The following is a 19,957-nucleotide window of genomic DNA, read 5'->3' as shown; positions in this document are numbered from 1 at the left end:
GAGAATTAGAATGGTCCGCAAGAATCATTAATTTAAACCACTTCCAATTGCCGAAGTAGCCGACTTGGCAGTCTATATATAATGGGAGGCCGTTGCACTGTCCATCTCTCCGCTCTACCCATGGCGTCGAAGCACCACCTTCCGTCGACGGAGCCCGACCAAGGACCGGCCGCGAAAAGGAGCCGGCCGGAGCCGCCTTCCGGGCCTCTCCAACCCGGCGCCAACCCAGTTCGCGTCGAACTCAACCCGGCCGACTGCGACCTAGGTATTCATTCTTCCGCTTGGTCGTTCCCAGACCAGTTATGTCTTGCATCTACGGCTTGGGTTGTCCTAGTTCATATTTCTTCTTAATTCTACGTCTAAGGGTCCTGATGTGGTTGATTGTCTTTAATTTATGTTGGAAGCTCTTTTAGCTGGTTTTGATCGGAAAGGCCTGTCAATTTGGTGAAGTTTTGGGATTTTATTTGGATCCATAGCTGTCCGTTAGGTGCCATGGAAAAATTGGTCCTTTCGTTGAGAGGAAGTAATTTTGGTCGGGATACTAATTTTAGTGACTTCATGATTAGTGTTGATGGTAGAGTTTTATGGTGTGTATTCAAATTCTAAAAGGAATTAGCTCACCTTAGAGCTATTTCGTTTTTTTAGTATGCTCAACCTTCAAGATGAAGCTTTTAGCTTTGACAATTTTAGTTTAATTTAGTTTATTTTTTTTATCGTTTAACCATTTATGGCAACATCCTTGAATAATCCAAGGCAGAAATGTCATTGTTGCTGTTGCAGACCATCTTGGTTGTGCTAAGATATCCCCAAACTGCTTCCACAGAGGAAGCAGGGAGGGCTTTGTTCTTGGATTCCTTTCTTAAAGCAATGGCCAGCTTAGAATTGACAGCAATGCTGTGTGGGCCTTCATGTTGAATGTCAATACTGGTATTCTCCAAAAGTTTGTGGTAATGGAATTGGTATTTGAACGTGGGGAGAACTTTTTCTGTGTGATGCTAGTGTGCATGAAAAGTGAGATGGATAACCTTGGATCAAGTTTTGTTTAGACCCCATAGCTTAAGAAATGGACATTACATAAAGAATATTTAGGAAGAAATGTTGAGAAGGGCAACTAATTTAGAAATTATTGATTTTGGAAACTTAATATGGAATGATGGGCAAATGGGTGTGGCATATTCAGGTTGGCAAGGGAACACCTTTCATATGAGATCTGTCTTTTTTATATATTTATGGATTTCTCTCTCATTGCAGCCATAATTTTCCAGTTATGCAAATTTTTTACTTTATGGATTTCCTTTTAATGATAGAGAGGTAGAGAGAGAGAAAAGAAAAAAAAGATAATAACAGGAAGATAATATAAAGAAAAGGATAACTATCAGACTCGCTCGAGCTCAAGGACCAAACTCCCAGGATGAAGGCCTCGCACCTCTCGTCTTACATGTGGACAATGGAATCATACCATCGGAAGCATAATTGTTGCTTCGCACCACTCACACACAAGATGGGAAAAGAACACGATTCATTGATCTATTACAATGAATAAGCCCTTTTTTATAGGCTCAAATACAAAGCTAAAAAAATAAAAAAATAAGAAAAAATATGATCACATCAAACAAATATACAATTTGTCTCTTCCTTTGAAAAAGATAATATTCTTGACTTGATTTGAGGGACAACCTTCCTTTCTTGATGATATTATTAATTGATAGACTTCTACCTTTGTAGAGATGAATATTTAAGATCTCCAATCAAGATTTGCAATCTTCAATTAATAATGAATTTGATTTCTTCCACTTTTCCTGTATTTGTTTTCTTTTTCTTCGCCTTGATTAGATGTTGTGATGTAGGACGAGAGCAACATAATGTTTTTTTTGATACTAGAGAAATATAAAAGAGAGGAATAGAAGATAGCAACTGAAAGATAATAAGAAAACAAATGGATACCAGTATGATGAACTTTAACCAATCTGTCTAGACAAACTTTGATACCAATCTGATGTAGGACGAGCAAAATTTTCTTTTGATAATAGAGTAATGGAAAGAGAAGAAAGAAAGATAATAAATGAAAAATAATAAAAAAAATAGATAACTACCAAACTTGCTCTAGCTCAAGGAATGAACTCCTAGGATGAAGGTCTCGCATCGCCGCACGTCAGACTTGTGGATGATGGAATCATATCATCGGAAACATAACTGTGGCCTCGCACTACTCACACACAAGGTAGGAAAAGAACATGATTCATTGAATCATCTTTGGTTCATGCATTGCAATGCTATAGCCCCTTTTTATAGGCTCAAGGACAACAATAAAAAGGAAATTATAGAAATAAGAAAAATTACAATTGCTTCAATTCAAATATACGATTTGTTCCTTCCTTTGAAGAAGATAATACTCTTGACTTGATCTGAAGGATAACCTTCATTTGTTTGACAATACTATTAATTGATAGACTTCCATATTTATAGAGATAAATCTTTAAAATCTTTCATCAAGATTTACAATCTTCAATCAATAACGAATTTGATTTCTTGCAGTTTTTGCATTTGTTTCCTTTTTCTCCTCCTTGAGTATGTGTTGTCATCTGACAACTTATGACATATTATCACGGACAAACTTTTAAACATGATGTTTGATGTAATGCTTATCTATGTCCGTGTCTTTTGGTATGTTCATACTTTGCCTAGCGTGTAGAGGGATAACCGAAGGCTTAATAGTCCTATTTTAGTTGGGTTTGGTGACCGTTTTAGGCTTATAAATAAAGGTTGTGTCATGTGGACACTTGTGAGAGATTTTCGGTCTGTAGTGGACCATTTTACCCTTTGTTGTGCAACTGTTCAGAGCTTGTAAAGTCTGTTTGTAATTTGCATTGTCTATGAAGTGTTTTCGAAAATGTTTGCTTGTGAATCCCGAATGAGGCGTTTTCTCTAACCCGTTCTCTCTTTTGTGGGTCCTAAGGGACATAGGAGGCTTTGGGGAGGCTGACCTTTGCGGACGGACACGCAAGGGTGCCGCACGACTTAGGCAAAACCAGCTAAGTCCGTGACAATATGCAAAATATATCTTACTAATAAAATTTATTCAAATAACTTATAAACTAAATTACTCTTTCATCATATGCTTCCGCTACGTAGGAACTCGTCCCGAGTTCAAACAATTGAAATTTTGATTCGCTATGATAGTGGAACATCTAGCTAAATCAAAAGCTCTTATACCAATATGATGATAACGACTCCTTAGATCAATTTTGGAGAAGTACTTTAATCCCGCTATCATGTCCAACATCTCGTCAAGCCTAGGTATGAGAAACCTATACTTAATTATGATTTTATTGATGACTCGACTGTCTACGCATTCTCCAACTACCTTCCTTTTTAGGTGTAAGCAATGTAGGAATTGCATAAAGACTTGACTTTCTCTAATAAAACCTTTCTGTAGGAAGTTCATCCACTTATTTTTTTAGTTCAATATGTTCTAAGGGGTTCATCCTATAATGTGGCAAGTTTAGAAGAGTTGACCTTGGGACTAAGTCAATAGCATGTTGAATGTCTCTAGGAGGGGGCAATTTATCAAGCAATTCCTCATGGGTGAGATGTTTAAATTCTTTAAGAACCTTATCAACTTCCTTGGGTTGGTCCTAGGATTCTTCAGGTGATGATCTTTGTACTTCCCTAGTCATAAGGGCATAAATTATTGCCTCTTATTGGCTTTCATGTTTAAAAGATTTTTGTTTAACAAATGAAGGGGTTTATCCTCTTGTGGCATCTGTGAAATTTTATTAGCCTTAGTTGGCTTACTTTGGTTTAATATAATCTTCTTTCCCTCATGTTTAAGCACATAAATGTTGGTAAATCAAAAACAGGTCACATCAACGTCAAAGAGCCATGGTCGTCCTAAAAGGATATGTGCAACTTCCATTAGAAGGACGTCACACCAAACTTGTCTATGATAAGTTGCAAACTTAATAGGAACTAGACAACATTGGTTAATAAGGATAGTGACTTTATTTACCCATGCTACTTATAGGGTTGAGGGTGTGTTTCAGGTTTCAGTTTTATTCTTTCAAGGGCTCCTATGGAGACAACATTTACACTACTACCTCCATCAATGATTACCTTACAACTCTTGTCACCCACTTTAATATAGGTATAAAAAATATTGGTTCGTCTCCTCTGCCTTGGGTGTGGTTAAGATACTTCTCATGACAGTAAGGGTTGCATCGTCATTTTCATTAGCTAATCGGTCTTCATCACTAGCAACTTCTTTAGGGATGTGAGCTAATTCATTTTCAAGTATTTCATTATTTTTAAGATCATTTCCTATGTGAAGGGCTCTCGATGGGCATTGATGTGCAGAGTGTTCTTGTCTTGTGGCAATTAAAGCAACAAGCTGAGTTGTTGCTTTGTTTTAAAGTTTCAGTAACAATCTTTCCTTTGTTGTCTTTGGGACATCTAATGGTTGGATCACTAAATCGATTTTGAGTGGAGGCAGTGTTGGAAATTTTAGAAGACTCATCATTTTTACTGACCTTGTGTGTGGCAAACTCCCTGACTTGAAAACTGAACCTCCTAGGGACATAAACCTTAAGATAATGTTCATACTCCAATATCATATTATATGCATATTCCAAAGAGTTTATAATATGTGGGATTAACTCTTTCCTAATTTTAAGCTTTAGTCTAGTGCGAAATCGTGAGATAGTTTGACGAGTAGTCTTTCGAATGTCACATCTAACTATCAATTCAGCAAATTTATTACTATATTCATCTATAGACATTGTTTAGATGTAAGGTTTGGAGTTGATCCATCAAATGTTCTTGGTAGGATATAGGCATATAATTTTCTTTTAGTTTTTCTTTCATTTCATCCTGATATTCTATTGGAGTTTGACCTCAACGTTGATTTTTTTTTCAATATTGGTCCAATGGAGTTTGGCTTGACCTATGAGTTTCATTTTTTTGCAAAGCGTACTCGGTGACCTTCTGACATGTCTCATACAAATTGAAATAGCCATCCATATCGGACAACCAATCAATAAAATCCTTTGGGTCCAACCTGCCATCAACGTAGGGTGCTTCTACTTTGACCAATTTTCTGATGTCATCATTAACTTCCCTAAGATTATGTCTACCATGACCCAAGCAATTTTGGTAATTCTCGAACATGTCCAAGTTGTACATGTGTTATGATGGTACTAGTGGTGGAGCACGAGGCATTTCATATGCTTTTTTGGGCTTGTACTTGAAATGTTGTGAGTGATTTCTAGGACTGTTGTTTTTTTCTAATGTGATTTTTCTCTTGATCCAACTTAGTATGATTTGAGTTATCATCATCTTGAGTTGGATCTAGGACCCTTGAAGTTTCAGCCTTCTCAACATATTGTCTATTACCAAAGGAAACCATAGTAGTATACAAAATGTCTAAGCAAACTTGATGTCAAGCAATTCATATGCAAAAGATTCATGAATAGAGGTGCGAGGCCTTTATCCTAGGAATTTGCTCCTTGAGCCAGAGCGAGTCTGGTAGTTATTTTCTTTTTTTTTCTCTTATTTTCTCTTTTTTTTCTCTCTCTACCTCTCTATCCTCAAAAGGAAATCTGTTGCTACTCGTCCTACATCAGATTTGGTATTAGAGCAGGTTCCCCACCATGTCTACCAGAAGTGATCAACCTTATAACGATCTTTTGACTGATAGAGAAAGAGATGAACTTTTGTGTAGTCTCAGCAAAAGGTTCAAGTCTTTTGAACATGAACTACTTGACATCAAAGTTTGCCCAGATACTTTGTCTATTACCATTGTTTCCTTTGGAAAGAGACAATATGCTGAGAAGGCTGAAACTTCAAAGCTCCTAGATCCAACTCAGGATGATAATAACTGAAATCATACTGAGGCAGATCAAGAGTTGGACCAAGAGCAAAATCACATTCTAAAAAACAACAGTCCTAGAAATCACTCACAACTTCCCCCTGATCAAGTCGGAGGACTTGGAGCGAGTCCAGAATTACCCCCTATATTCCTCTTCTATCCCATCCTCAACCATCTTGCAACGAAGACCCACAAATTGATCTCTCAACATTCGAAGTCAATCAAAAGGGTGTCAAAGAGCTCCTCCTTGATGATTTTGGTATGTGATTGAACTTCTGCTTTGTTTTTTATTGTTTAAATTAATTATTCTGCAAATCGGGTGTGTCTTGCCTCCTCTCTCTCTGTTTCACCCCTTTCTTTTTTTATTTATTACCCACCTAACCATCTTTCTCTTCATATTAAGCATCCCTTTAGGGTTGTCCTACATCACTTTATTTTCAATATTTGTCCTATTTCAGATTTTGATATCAATGGAAATGGCCTTCAAGGGCAAGCATTGACTGAAGAAGGATTTGCATACTGCTGGTCTGGTGCCCGAGCAAATGTTGGAATAATTGGAGGGAAGTACTGTTTTGGCTGCAAAATTATTTCTGATCAGGCAGTTGACATGGCTGACACGCCGCCAGATAAACAACATGTGTGCCGTGTTGGTATTTCATGGGCGGCTGATCCTGTTGGGAACCTAGGAGAAACAACAAACAGTTTTGGATTTGGTGGAACTGGCAAGTTCTCAAGTTCCGGGAAGTTCTCTGATTACGGCACCAAGTTTGGTGTTTCTGATACTATAATTTGTGCTGTGGACCTTGACAACAAGCCATTGGCTTCAATTGGGTTTTCGAAAAATGGGAAATGGTTGGGTGTTGCTAGGCATTTTGATGCAAGCTCAAGAGGGCTTGGTGTGGTAGAGCTGTCACATCAGGGTCTACCATGGGAATCTGCACTTTTCCCACATGTACTTTTGAAGAACGTTGTGGTTCAGTTGCAGTTTAGCATCGAAGATGGATTGGTTCCTGAAGAAGGTTACAAGCCTTGGGCATCTGCTCTTCAGGATGCCAATGCAGTAATTGGTCCCACGTTCACAAGCCCTAGTCAATGTGAGGTTATAATGATGGTTGGTTTACCTGCCTCTGGGAAGACAACGTGGGCAGAGAAATGGATAAAGGAGCATCCTGAGAAGCGATATGTTCTGCTTGGAACAAATCTTGCTCTGGATCAAATGAAGGTTTGTGGTTTAGAAGGTTTCATGTTTTCACTTGTTATTATATGTTATGTTTTCCTAAGCTTATTCTTATTCTGGATTCATAAAAAGGACTTGTTGATAATTAGTTTCTATTTCAGGTTCCAGGACTTTTGCGTAAGCATAATTATGGAGAACGTTTTGAATGCCTTATGGATCGAGCAACTAAAATATTTAATACTTTATTAACTAGGGCCACCAAGACACCACGTAATTACATTCTTGATCAGACAAATGTTTACAGGAGTGCCCGTAATCGCAAATTGAAAACATTTGTGAATTACCGCAAGGTAGGGTCTTGGTGAATTCTATTCTATTAGCTTCTGTGCAGGAGCAAAATTGGCTTTGCATGGGGTGTTGAAATACACTAATCTCAAATTCATGACACCTTTGGTTTATCAGATAGCAGTTGTTGTTTTCCCTACACCGGATGAGCTTAGATTTCGAGCAGAAAAGCGTTTTAAAGAAATGGGAAAAGATGTACCTGCCAAAGCAGTAAATGAGATGATTGGTAACTATCATTGTATCTGAAAAAGAAAAAATCTTTATTATATTGGTTTGATTTTTTTGTGAATTTTTTTTAACATATTTTCAGTCAACTATGTTTTACCGCTGACCAAGAACATGCATGGTTCAAATGAGTTATTTGATGAGGTACCTCTTCAAGGTTCTATGCATCAATTCATTAGTGTTTCTCATGGGATAGCATAGATTGATGACATATTGCTTTTTACCCTTGAAGGTTATTTTCCCAGAAATAGGGAGGGAGGAGGCACAAAGACACTTGGATGAAATGAAACGCACACTACTGTCTCCTAATTTAAGCGCAAAAAGAGATTTGTCACCTTTTGCTCATGAACATTCCATTCGATCATTCCCTGTTCCTAATGTAGCAACTGTGGAAGCTTCTCCAGTTTCCCACTTCCCACGTAATGTTTTGTTATCAAGAACTAGAGATTATATTCTCATGATCTGATCTAAATGTCTCATTTTGTTCAGATTTAGATTTATGGGCCATTCACTTTCTTGTTAACACTTTACTGCAGGTGCTAGTGTAAACTTGTCAGCTTCCCACCCCTCTCTCTTGGTTCCCTGCCATGATAGCTCAAGTAGTTTCCAAGTAAGTACTTGCCATACTCATTTTTACGTGATGTGAATTTTCAAGTGCAGTTGATGGTTAGGCAACTCAGTTGATGAAAAGGGTAGAGGATGATCCTTGCCTTGCTGTAATATGATGTGTATTTATCAAAAGGCTTTTCATCTCAATCTTATCAGAACTAAATTTGGTGTTGGATGCTCCAGGATAATACAATGTATTCAAGTCGTGGCTCCTCTGGGGATCATCGGACAATGTTAGGATACACTGGTTTGCCTATGCAAAGTGATAGTGCATATAGGGACTACTCAAAGTATGGGGTTACTTCATGTCATGGTACCGATCCTCTTCCTTACGCGAGCTATACTGGTTCCAATTTTCCCACTGGAAATACCTATGACAGGAGCTCAATACCTTATGGTGACATGAGCCTCTATCAGACATACAACACTGCAGATGCATTTAGAAGACCTAGTTTCGACGGTTTTAGCTCCTCTGCAAAGGTTATTAACTATGAAAATCCATTGACACCAACCTTGTCCAGAAGTCCAGTTGGACAACTTCTTGATCCAGGATTTCCACACATTCATCATCCAGCTGCTAGGGAACCACCATACGAGTGGCGAAGCCCTGCCCAAAGCACTCATGGTAGGAGTTGGAATCTTGAATTCTTTTAAACCCATTTAGATTTTTTTATTACTGATGCATATGTCTTGTTATCTTTACTTCTATGCTCAGAAGGATATTTAAGAATACAGATTTTTCAAAAAATGCAGGTTCAAATTATGGAGCTCCACTACCTAGACCTCCTTATAGAGACCCCCCAGACCAAATAAACCCTCGACCTGGTCAATGGTATCACTAGCGACACCATGGTTGATATTGTCATTTTTTTCTTTTTCTTTTTGCTCTTTTTTATGGGGAGTTAAACAATTTTTATAATATGTATTCTTAGTTTATGTGTGTTTTTTTAAAGTTGATCCTTAAATTTGTGCAGTCCTGCACAGTGATAAGATCAATATTTTTTGGAACTATGCCTTGAATATTGTCTCATGAGTCAGGATTTATTTTTCTATCCGAAGTAGGAAAGACTCTATTTTAAGGCGGTATCCCTAGTTTAATTGTCCAAAATATGCAGCTGAGATTGTTCTGTGAATTTGGTGAGCCATAAATTTTCTCTTTGAGTATTTTGATTTTGATTTGGAATGATACTTGTAATCAAAATGGTGTTCTTGTTCCAAGCAGTAGTTCAGGTGGATTTCTGGCCTCAAACATCTCTGGCCAAACTATATGTCAGTTGATATATTCATTTCATTGAAGGTTCGTGGTGTGATCCAATGATCCATATAATTTGCTGCATTAGATATTTGACTTATTTAACGCTTATATTTCGTGTACAGAATGTATCTCGAATTGATACCTAGCAACCTATCTCACACTCTGACGTGAACACTATGGGTTGACACGGGAAGAAGGCTTAACTGAGGGTTTTTACAGGTAACTTTTTCTTAAGATAAATAGTTTGAAGTATTTATTTTTCTTACAGGTAGTAGCAACTTACGTTTTCTTACAGGTAGCTTTTTCTTAATTATACTGATAAATAGTTTGAAGTATTTTTATCTGAAGATCTTATCATCAGGAAATATTGGAATATGAATTGGCCAAGGTGATTATCTTATTGTTAGATTTATTATTTTATTTACCAAAATAGCATATATTTTATATGATAATTTTTATATCTAAAATATTATTTTAAATATGATATATGAGATTAAGGTTTGTTATTGTTTTAATAATTTTTTTAATCTAAAACATTAGTATTAACGTGATGTATTAGATCCATTTACTAAGGGTTGGAGGTTTGAGATATGCATTATGAACCAACAACCATATTTCATTCGAAATTTCAAGTGATAGTTACTAATAACTCTGAACAATTAATTGGACTATAATACTGATAATACTTAGGGTTTGGAATGAGGCATCTTAAGAATAAGGTTTATTATATAGTGTAAATAATATGTTTATGCTTGGATTAATTCAAATAGGCTTTTCGAATTTAATGTCCAAATCCAACTCGACATTAGGTTAGATTTGTCAGACTCGGGTTAGCCTGACCGATTTCAACCCGATCCGGTCCGCACCGGTCCGGCCCGGCTAATTCGTACCTGGCATAAATTAGGATACTAGGGTTTATTCCCGTCTTCTATAAATTAGGATGTCGCGGTCCCTCTTCCGCCACTTGGATATGGATTTTGTGTGGCTGTGGAACTACAGAGGGAGGAGGCGAAAGATCCGCGTTTGTGGGTTCGCGATCCACCACGCAGCTCCGCCGATCGTAATGTCAGTTCGATCTTTCTTTCATTTCCTGTGGTTTTTGTTCTTTTAATCGCTTTTCTTTCGTTTCCTGTGTTTTTGCGCCGATGCACGGTGCACCCCGGGCTTCTCTGAAAGTCGTATGACGATCGAGGCCCCAATGCCCGTGCGAGATTGAGTTTCCGTTCGGTGTTTCAGTTCGGTTGATGGTATCCCACGACTGATCTGTGTCAGTGACGGCCAAATTTAAGATCAATTTTTTGAAATTATTTGGATCAAATTGATGGTTTGTAGTGTGTATCTTAATATGCTTTAGAAAATTAGTGTTTGAAAAGCTGCTAAGCCGGACTTCTTAAGCCTCTTGAGGAACTTCGGTGGGTTTTCCCGTTTCTTTCCTTGGATTTCTTCTGGTTGAAATTATTGCAGATGATTGAATTAGAATCCGGGTCACCTGTGATGACATATCCACATTTTGGAGGTGTAGATGGGTCCAAGTCCCTGTTTTGCAGGGAGAACCTACTTGGAGCTGCTACATTCAGATGACATATCTGGATTTGTCTGAGGCACTGCAGTAAAACCCAGCGTAGGATTCTTTCAGTTCGTCTGTGTCAATATACTAGTAAATTTCAGAACTTTTTGAATCGATCTAATGACTTTTGTTGGTCTACCATTGATCCTTTTTCGTTTGCTGGTTCTCGTTTAAGTCTGTGATGAGGCCTTTCTCGGTAGCCTTTTCAGCTATCCCCTTTTTCGTTTTAAATTTCGTTACTCTTTTGGCTTCCATGTTGTAACTATTTGATCATAATTATAATTAGTATCTTTTTTATTTTTATAATATTTTATGATAATTAATTATTAAAATGAAAAACTTTTAAATAACTTTTGTGATGAGTTAAACTTTTAGAATCACTGGGATAAAGATGATTGATATTTTTTAAAATTTTTATGGTAATTAATTATCAGAATATAAGATTATTTTGATATGTAACTCAATTTGTAACTTGGTTAAATTATATTAAATCAATTCAAAATTTTACAGAGGACACATATCTAAGATGATTAGTATAAATTTGTATTTATTAAAAATATTATAATAATTAATAATTATTTAATATGGCTATGCATGAGTTGCAAAATGATTTGATTTTTTCAAACAAATTACTAACATCTTGAATGATCCTTGGTTATTTGATATCTCTTTGTTTAAATCCAACTCATATTGAAGTCACTAACCTTCCTCTTCGGATAACTGTAGTAATATTTAGGATAAGGTTATAAACAAGAATGATTTATCTCATCTTGATCAAAGTTGATATGATTGGTATAGCTTTTGGAGATTATTTATTTCCCCATGTACACAGATATTTTGTTGAACTTTCCATAACTGATAGGCTTAATTATACTTTGCCCTCTTTGTTATCAGGAATCAGAATCCATTGTCAACATCACCTCAATATCACTTTCTTTTACACAAATCAACCTGGTCCCAAGGTGATGAGTTAAAAGAAGGTACACATTTAACCAATAGTTACTTTTAGCTGTCATTGCCAACTAATTTTAATTTTTATGAAAAGCAATGAATGAATCTATATTAATAAGCAGCCCTGTGGTGGATATGGACTTTAGGTCTTATTTACACTAGCCACTATGCTAGATCAATGAAACCTGAAGGCACCCAAATGACCTTCTCAGGGTTAGATAAAGCTCAACACTGATGGTTCCTCTTTTTGAATCGATCTAATGACTTTTGTTGGTCTACCATTTATTTTTATCTTACGGGATCACTTGGAGCTTGTTTAGAAGCTGAAAAAATATATGTCTACGACAAAATAGATATATAATGTGAAGCCTTGACGATTAAAGAATGCATACTATTTGCTTCAGATTAAGGTATCCAACACATCTAATTTAAAACTGATTTTTCAGCATTTCATGACATATTTACCAAGGAAACTAATCCATCTTGACATACTTGCTTCAGATCACCATTCAATAAATCAAATAACTTCTTTAGCGATTTTATTTTTTATATTATTATAATGAATATAGTCGAGTAGTTAATTGAATGATCAATAATGTTAAACTTTGTTCAAATAAAGTTCATTTACTTTAATGTTATTGGTTTTACTAATAAAATAAAAAAATTAAAAAAAATTAATGTTCTAGTGGATGATGGTAGATGGTAGATGGTGTTGGTGGCGGTGGACAACGGTATCGTTGGTAGACATGTGTGTTTGTTATGGATGAGAAGAGCGACGAAGAGAGGTGAGGGTCATTTTACATCTGTATCGACATCGACGCAATTATCGAGTGGTGAAAGAGTTGCTCGACAACTGCGTTAACATCGATGTAGTTGTTTAGTGACGAAAGTGACTTGGTATTTGCATTAGCGTTGACGGAATTGTTGAGCGATAAAAGGGTCGCTCGGTATTTGCGTCATCATCGATGTAGTTTTTGAGTGATTAAAGGGCCATCGATGGAGATGCAAAGTAGCTCTCATCTCTTATCGCTGGGCTCCTCATCCACAACAAACTCGCGACCTCGTCGTCTTTCACCACCACCACCGATGTCATTCGTCATCATCAATTCGAATGTTAAAATTATTTATTTATATTTTTACGAGTAAAATCGATAATGTTAAGATAAATGAATCTGATTTACTTTTGAAATAGTAATGTAATTTTTTAAAGCATAAAAATTAAGATATAAAAAAAACTAAATAATATGTAATTATTTTTAAAAATATATAATTAAGTATTTCCACCTATCTGCTCATAACAAAATCAACCTAATTTTTATCTTGCACGATCAGTCGAATTCCGATCAGTCGTAGACCAAACATTACTGACCGGCAAAACCTGAAACCTTGTTTGATGTAGAAGTGGGTGGGTCTCATATTTGATTGAGACAATAACTTACAACTTAGAGTTGAAGTTACAATCATCATTCGCATCTGCATTGTTATAGAATTTAAGTGGTCACCACGAGGGAGACCCTCCACCTACCCTTTTGCAAGAAAGCCAGAGATCACACCAATACCCAACAACTCTATATCTATGTATATGTGGAATATAAACTTACCATCAATCAAGTATTATGTTAACAAGATAAAGATTTTTGTACCTTGATCAACGGAGCTGTTATATTATCGTCAAATGAAAAAAATAAAAATATCTTTTTTAATGGTTCAATTATTGTGAGAAAATTTTTTATTAGAAAAAAGGATTCATATTCACTTTTTTTAAAATTATTTCTCCGGATTCATTTTCAAACTCATTTTCGATGCTAATAGGCATGCTTTCCAAAGAAATACAAATAAAATCAATATGATTGTATTGTTATTATTATTATTATTATTATTATTATTATTATTATTATTATTATTATTATTATTATTATTATTATTATAAAAATGATATATAATAACATAAAATTTTCCTCTTCAGAAAAAAAAGTCAGATTGGGTTAGCTAACTAATTAATCGACTCTCTTTGTTTTTTAACAAAGAAATAATTTTATAATCATCAAAATATGTTAGATAATTGTTAGCTAGGCAGCTAATTGCTCTACTTTCCTTTTTAATAAAAATAATTTTAAAATTATTAAAATATACCGATAATTAAGAATATAGTTATTTATAATACAACTATATTTAAAAATATATTAATAATTGCAATTAATAGTTAGAGAAAGTGATTTGAGTGAAATTGTAGTTGTGAAATGATTTGAGTGTTGGTAAATAATAAATAAAAAACTATATTTTAAATATACATTGACATAAATATTATTTAGTAAAATTATATTTCAAAATTTTATTGAATATTTTATGATAAATTTATACTTCTAATATTCTTAATATTTTATTTTAGTTTTTTTATTTAAATTAATAGGTAAAAAAATAAAAAAAATAAAAATAAATGCATATAATCCTATAAAAAATTTGTATGGTCTAGAAATATAAGAAATAATAAATATAATAATATATAATATTTAAAAATAAATAAATATAATTTTATCTTATAAAAATTATAAATCATATTAATTTCTCACTAAATCATTTGGTAATATTATAGTCTTTGATAAAATTCTAAGATATTTTTAAAATTTAAAAATTATATTAGAAATGCTAACAATATCCCAAATTAGCATTAGCAAAATGGAACATTCCGAATATGATTTAAAAAATATATATATCAAATTCTCATTTACATTTGAAATATGTATGGAAAGTGAAATTTGCATTGGGGTCTCAAGACATATTTCAAATGTGCTTGCAAATACATCCGAAAGACTTAACATTAATGTAAAGTTGGATTATCCAAATACTAAGTTTCAATCATTTGGGATTGATTATATGGATTCTTTATTATTATTGAGTTATATAAAAAAAAATATAATTAATTAAATTAAGAGTACTAAAAAATTATTTATAATTTTTAATAAATTAAAGATTTAGTTTTATTAGATGGGATGCTGTTTAATGCTAGACATTAATGACCCAATGTAATCTTGCATCTTTTTTTATCAATAAACAAAATAACTATATAAATAGCTATAATATCTATTTAATTATAATTATAATAATTACTTCTCACAAATTAAAGTGAATTTGTTTGCGACAAACTTATATTCAGATAAAATACAAATAATAATTTATCTGGTAAGATTCCAAATATTATATATATGTAATTTAAATTTATTTTTTTATCATATATAATTCATAGCTTCAAATTTTAGAGGTTAGCCACGTACGTGAATTAGGAATCAAGCAAAAGAAATCCACCAACTGCTGCTCTCTTGCAGCAACAAACACGGCGTGTTGGTCCGTAACGGAGGTGGTGGAACAGAACACCCTCCCGAATCCGTACATTCTCTCTTTCTCTCTCTCTCTCTCTCTCTCTCTCTCTGCTCGCTTCTTCATCCTCCCTCTTCATTCACTGGCCATCGCCCAAAGTCCTCGTCTTGGAGGAATATCGTCGTGGTTTTCTGGACGATTTCCCTCCGACCACCGGTTTTCGGCTAGGTGTGCTCTCTGATTTCGCTGCTTCCGTCCGTCCTTTTCTTTTTTATTTGGTGCATTTTAATGCGCGATCTCGGCGAAAAGATCGATCTCTCCGGTGCTTTTCCTCCATTTCTGGTGTAGAGTGGTCAGATCAGAATGGGAGGATTGCGTGGATGCAGAAATAGGTAGCAAAACTGTTTATTTTTCCAAGAAATCGTTCTATGTTCGAGTTTTTGTTCTTCCTGTTAACTAATCAGTTCCTGGCGAGTTTCATGCGTTCTTTGAGCTGTTTTGAGGAACGGAGTTGAGAGAAATTTTAGATTTGGGAAGCATTTCCGCACCATCAGGTCTGTTCTTGTGAGAAAAGATCGATTTTTTCATGGATCTTTAAAGTAACTGGACTCTGGAATTACTGACAGATCAGAAACTCAATATTTCTCATGGACACCGATTGTTGGATAGATTGGATATAGAAAATTCCTTCTTAAGAAGTGGCTTTGGTTCTGCTGCCGCCGCTTCTTTCTTGTTCATTATTCTCTCCTGATATTTCCAATCGTTTCAGAGAATTGGAGGTGTTCCCGTTGTAGAGTCTAAAGGCTGCGGAGCATCTTGGAGATAGCAACACAACAGTTGATCTATCAAGTGGTGAGTAAAAGTATGAGAAAGAATGGGAGCCTTCATCTAGGGAGAGCATTTAGTGACAGAAGATGGCTTATTCCATTCTTTGCAAGCTTGCTGGTCTCTTTCACTCTCTTCATGGCAAATGTTCTTGGGCTATTTGCCACTCACAATCCTTGGGATTCATTGTCCTTCGATGTTAGTTTAGATGTTTCTGAGGGTTATAACATAGAGCCAGAAAGGAAAGAGCCAATGGACCAGACAGTAGCATCGGAAAATGAAGCTCCACGGATAGCTTATCTGTTAACTGGCACAAAAGGTGACAGCCAAAGAATGAGGAGAACTCTGCAAGCAATATATCATCCACGAAATCAATATATTCTGCACTTGGACCTTGAGGCTCCTCCCAGGGAAAGGATAGACTTGGCCATGTATGTCAAGGGCGATCCTTTGTTTAGTGAGGTTGAGAATGTACGTGTAATTGCCAAAGCCAACTTGGTGACATACAAGGGCCCAACAATGATTGCGTGCACCCTTCATGCGATTGCCATCCTGTTGAAGGAGAGGTTAAGATGGGACTGGTTTATAAATCTGAGTGCATCGGATTATCCTCTTATGACACAAGATGGTCAGTTGTTGTTTGATATTTAGTTGTTTATATTCTCATTTCTTCTATTGATTGAACTTGCATTTGTCAATTTCAACAAGTTATAGCTGCTGATAAATCTTTTATATCATGTTTTGTTGTACAACTTCCATGGCATTCTTTCTTTTACTATGTCAATGCCAAAGAGGAAATGGAGGAATTCGAACTTGTAATATATTACAGTTTTGTTTATCTTCGCTGACCATTTCCTTCATGATTTTTATCTTTTTAGAAATTGAAGTTTTTGATTAAAACCAGCGGCTAGAGTGATAGTTGCAACTCATGATTCTCCCTTTTCCACTCAACTTTTGTCAATAGAAGCCCCTAGTTGAAGTGAAAGTTCGAGATGGCACTCACCCCCCCCACATTTTCTACACAAATAATTTGGTGAAAAGTTTTTGTAAAAGTACTTTATTTTTTTAAAACAATAAATGGTTGATTCACTTTATTGTAGCTACTTATACTGGATTAGTTTAGATGATTCTGTTGATACACATTCTCTTTAGTCTTTAAGCATCTAACTAATATTGATGCTAAAAAATATTGGGGGGAAAATTCCATCTACAAGTATTGGCTAAAATAAGGCTTGAAATGATCATAGATCAGGGAGCCCTTGACCCAACGGAAATTACCCTGAAATGGTGGAACCAACATTCTTGACTATTATTAATTAGGAATCCATAGTTTCAATTAAACTGAGAGCTAATTATGACCATTTAGCAAAATGAAAACTCAAATCAAGAGAACCAAATCTTCAATAGAGCCATTTATCAAGGACTTTGCCCTTTGAATGTGAAGAGTTTCTTGCAGAATCAAAGAATTGTATCATGTATGGCCATAATTTTATTTACCCCAATAATGACTTATTTGATGCTTTGTCATGGTTTTTAACATGGAATCATCGTCTTAAAAACTTTTCTTCAAGAAATAATCTAATAGATCCGATTTCCTTGCGCATCTTTGAGATCTGCCACGTGAATTGGGTTGTGCTGACAAATTGGATCTGTTTTAGTATGCATTAGTCATATTGTTCATAAACACATGTATTATTTTCATTAATACATAGATTCCATCAACTAATAATAAGCATGGAGATTAACTTTCTTTTCAAGAAGAAAAACAGAAGAGTGCATAGCTTATGATTTGAGTATCCATACATGTAACTACTATAAAATCTGTTCCCATTTTAATAATGCCATCATATCTTTGTGTAGCTTACTTGTGTTAAGGTATATGTGCAGATATACTACATGTTCTATCTTCTTTGCCTAGAAACCTCAACTTCATTGAGCACTCACCTATTGCTGGTTGGAAACTGTAAGTTTAAGGCTATTTATTCTCACTTTAATTTCTTACTAAAAATATAAAATTTTCATGTAAACAATTGAATACAGGACTCAGAGGGCAAGACCAATAATTGTTGATCCAGGTCTTTATTTGTCCAAAAAATTCAACGTTTTTGAAACCAAAGAACGCCGTGAACTGCCAACCTCTTTCAAATTGTACACTGGTAAGCTGTTTTACATCCATCAACTTGAATTTGTTCCTCTGTTTGACTATTCTTTGTATCCGCATCATGAAATTCTGATGTCCTTCTATGTGGGTAATGATGTCTAGGCAAGATTCTTGTTCCTGATTTTGTCTGAGAGATTGAACATCTTTAAGGATCTAATGCACCCTTTCTGTTTCTATTTTCAGTGCATGCTAAGTGCAGACTGTAGCTTTTGATCTTATAACTTGAGTTCAACATTGATACACAGATCATAGTCTCATAAAACCCATTAGCAAGGTTTTCTTTCACCTTGGTTTGATTATAACCTATTTAGTGTATGTGCTATCTACAATAAAGCACCTCTTTCATTACATACATTGCAACAATTATCACATGTTACATCATCGGTTACTGCTGGTATATGTAATAGACACCACCACTAACCTTGTACCAAACGTACAAATTCTCAATTTTATGTTTTCCTTTACTCAGAAAGTGTTTATATTATATATAGATTACTGACTCATCTTGTGTGCAGGTTCAGCATGGGTGATGCTGACTCGGAACTTCCTTGAGTACTGCATATGGGGTTGGGAAAACCTTCCTCGAGTTCTCCTGATGTATTATGTAAATTTTATCTCCTCACCTGAAGGTTACTTCCACACTGTCATCTGCAATTCTGATCAGTTCAAGAACAGTTCGATAAGCCACGACCTACATTATATTGCCTGGGACAAACCTCCAAAGCAACATCCACGATACCTTTCCACCAAAGACTTCAACAAAATGGTAAAAAGTGGTATGCCCTTTGCTCGGAAGTTTGGAAAAGGAGATTCAGTTTTGGACAAAATAGACCGTGAACTCTTGGGGCGATCCGATGGGCAATTCACCCCAGGTGGGTGGTGCAGTCAGAGATCAGATGGGGCAGAACAATGCTCATCAAGGGGTGACGAGTCCAAGTTTCTGCCAGGTCTGGGTGCTGAAAGGTTAGAGCAATTGATGAAAAAGCTTATGTCCCAGGATTTCCGAAACGGGAGTTGTTCCTCATTGCAGTATGATCAAACTAAGAGAGATTGGATTCATAGAAATGCAGCTTAACAAGAGCAAACCCACAATTCTTGGTTCTTTGCACTATATACTTCATGATATCTCTGAGATGTCACATATGGCATAGCATGAGAGAGTCATACCTGCATCATTGTTCTGGAAGGACTATCATCAAGCATTTGGATCAACATAGCTTTGACTTCCTAATCTATGGATGTTGCAGAAGTCAATTGAGTGTCTCAATGAGTTGGAGAGAGAAATGCATACCGATATCACATATATTGAAATCAAAGCTTGGGGCCAAGCTAAAGAGAAGTGAAAGCTAATGCATTATGGCTCCTAGTTTGTACTTTTAGATGAACAAATTGTATCTGACATTGAAAGACTAGAATTTTTTTTCCTTGAATTTTGATATTCTAAAAGATCTTATTTCTTTCTCAAGCATAGTTAAGACATGTTACTATATCAGAGTTAGTTGAATATCAAAGAAAATTCACAATTTAAGTTTTATGTATTGAGTTTGAATCGGTTCCTCAGGGAAAATATTAAGAATATAAATTTAAGATTGCGGATGAGTAATTAAAATAACTCTTACTATAAAGTCAAAATCATTTTCATCAATCAGCTTGAATAATGAGTT

General features: G+C 35.3%; 2 protein-coding genes and 2 non-coding genes across 9 annotated transcripts; all 4 read left to right on the top strand.

Annotated features, from left to right (window-relative positions):
- The first annotated feature begins 83 nt into the window (after positions 1-83).
- Positions 84-9,305, top strand: LOC103979597 (uncharacterized). Of its 3 annotated transcripts, none has more exons than XM_018824058.2 (9): positions 84-265; positions 6,322-7,085; positions 7,202-7,390; positions 7,503-7,611; positions 7,696-7,754; positions 7,843-8,029; positions 8,147-8,220; positions 8,403-8,844; positions 8,973-9,305. In XM_018824058.2, exons 1-9 carry the CDS (start codon positions 121-123, stop codon positions 9,059-9,061), a joined length of 2,058 nt encoding a protein of 685 aa, XP_018679603.2. In that variant the 5' UTR covers positions 84-120; the 3' UTR covers positions 9,062-9,305. The 3 variants fall into 3 exon arrangements, with proteins under 3 accessions (XP_018679603.2, XP_018679604.2, XP_064991600.1); XM_065135528.1 differs by lacking the exon at positions 84-265 and adding an exon at positions 2,438-6,122; XM_018824059.2 differs by lacking the exon at positions 7,696-7,754 and having other exon boundaries at positions 7,856-8,029.
- Positions 9,306-10,419: 1,114 nt separating this feature from the next.
- On the top strand, positions 10,420-19,723 carry LOC135584802 (beta-glucuronosyltransferase GlcAT14B-like). 4 transcript variants are annotated; one of them, XM_065135533.1, is made up of 6 exons: positions 10,420-10,539; positions 11,936-12,021; positions 16,077-16,760; positions 18,020-18,095; positions 18,173-18,288; positions 18,809-19,723. In XM_065135533.1, the coding sequence occupies exons 3-6, from the start codon at positions 16,172-16,174 to the stop codon at positions 19,366-19,368; spliced, it is 1,341 nt and encodes a 446-aa protein (XP_064991605.1). In that variant the 5' UTR covers positions 10,420-10,539; positions 11,936-12,021; positions 16,077-16,171; the 3' UTR covers positions 19,369-19,723. The 4 variants fall into 4 exon arrangements, with proteins under 4 accessions (XP_064991605.1, XP_064991612.1, XP_064991623.1 ...); XM_065135540.1 differs by lacking the exon at positions 10,420-10,539 and adding an exon at positions 10,561-11,095; XM_065135551.1 differs by lacking the exons at positions 10,420-10,539; positions 11,936-12,021 and adding an exon at positions 15,097-15,861.
- On the top strand, positions 10,620-10,760 carry LOC135639282 (small nucleolar RNA snoR134). Its single transcript, XR_010496897.1, has one exon. It is a non-coding gene; the product is annotated as a small nucleolar RNA snoR134 (small nucleolar RNA).
- On the top strand, positions 10,962-11,077 carry LOC135639463 (small nucleolar RNA Z278). Its single transcript, XR_010496955.1, has one exon. It is a non-coding gene; the product is annotated as a small nucleolar RNA Z278 (small nucleolar RNA).
- Positions 19,724-19,957: the final 234 nt, after the last annotated feature.

Source organism: Musa acuminata, chromosome BXJ1-3 (genome assembly GCF_036884655.1).
Source record: "Musa acuminata AAA Group cultivar baxijiao chromosome BXJ1-3, Cavendish_Baxijiao_AAA, whole genome shotgun sequence".
Lineage (NCBI taxonomy): Eukaryota > Viridiplantae > Streptophyta > Magnoliopsida > Zingiberales > Musaceae > Musa > Musa acuminata.
The sequence above is the reverse complement of the archived record's forward strand: the minus strand, read 5'-3'. Positions and strand labels throughout refer to the sequence as shown.

What these genes read in the sequence shown, in the direction of transcription:
- LOC103979597 (XM_018824058.2), top strand. Translation starts at nt 121, where the DNA reads ATGGCGTCGAAGCACCACCTTCCGTCGACGGAGCCCGACCAAGGACCG. An exon ending in AGCAGTAAATGAGATGATTG is followed by an intron (nt 7,612 to 7,695) that starts GTAACTATCATT and finishes ACATATTTTCAG; the next exon opens with TCAACTATGTTTTACCGCTG. An exon ending in TCCAGTTTCCCACTTCCCAC is followed by an intron (nt 8,030 to 8,146) that starts GTAATGTTTTGT and finishes ACTTTACTGCAG; the next exon opens with GTGCTAGTGTAAACTTGTCA.
- LOC135584802 (XM_065135533.1), top strand. Translation starts at nt 16,172, where the DNA reads ATGAGAAAGAATGGGAGCCTTCATCTAGGGAGAGCATTTAGTGACAGA. An exon ending in CCTATTGCTGGTTGGAAACT is followed by an intron (nt 18,096 to 18,172) that starts GTAAGTTTAAGG and finishes AATTGAATACAG; the next exon opens with GACTCAGAGGGCAAGACCAA. An exon ending in CTCTTTCAAATTGTACACTG is followed by an intron (nt 18,289 to 18,808) that starts GTAAGCTGTTTT and finishes TCTTGTGTGCAG; the next exon opens with GTTCAGCATGGGTGATGCTG.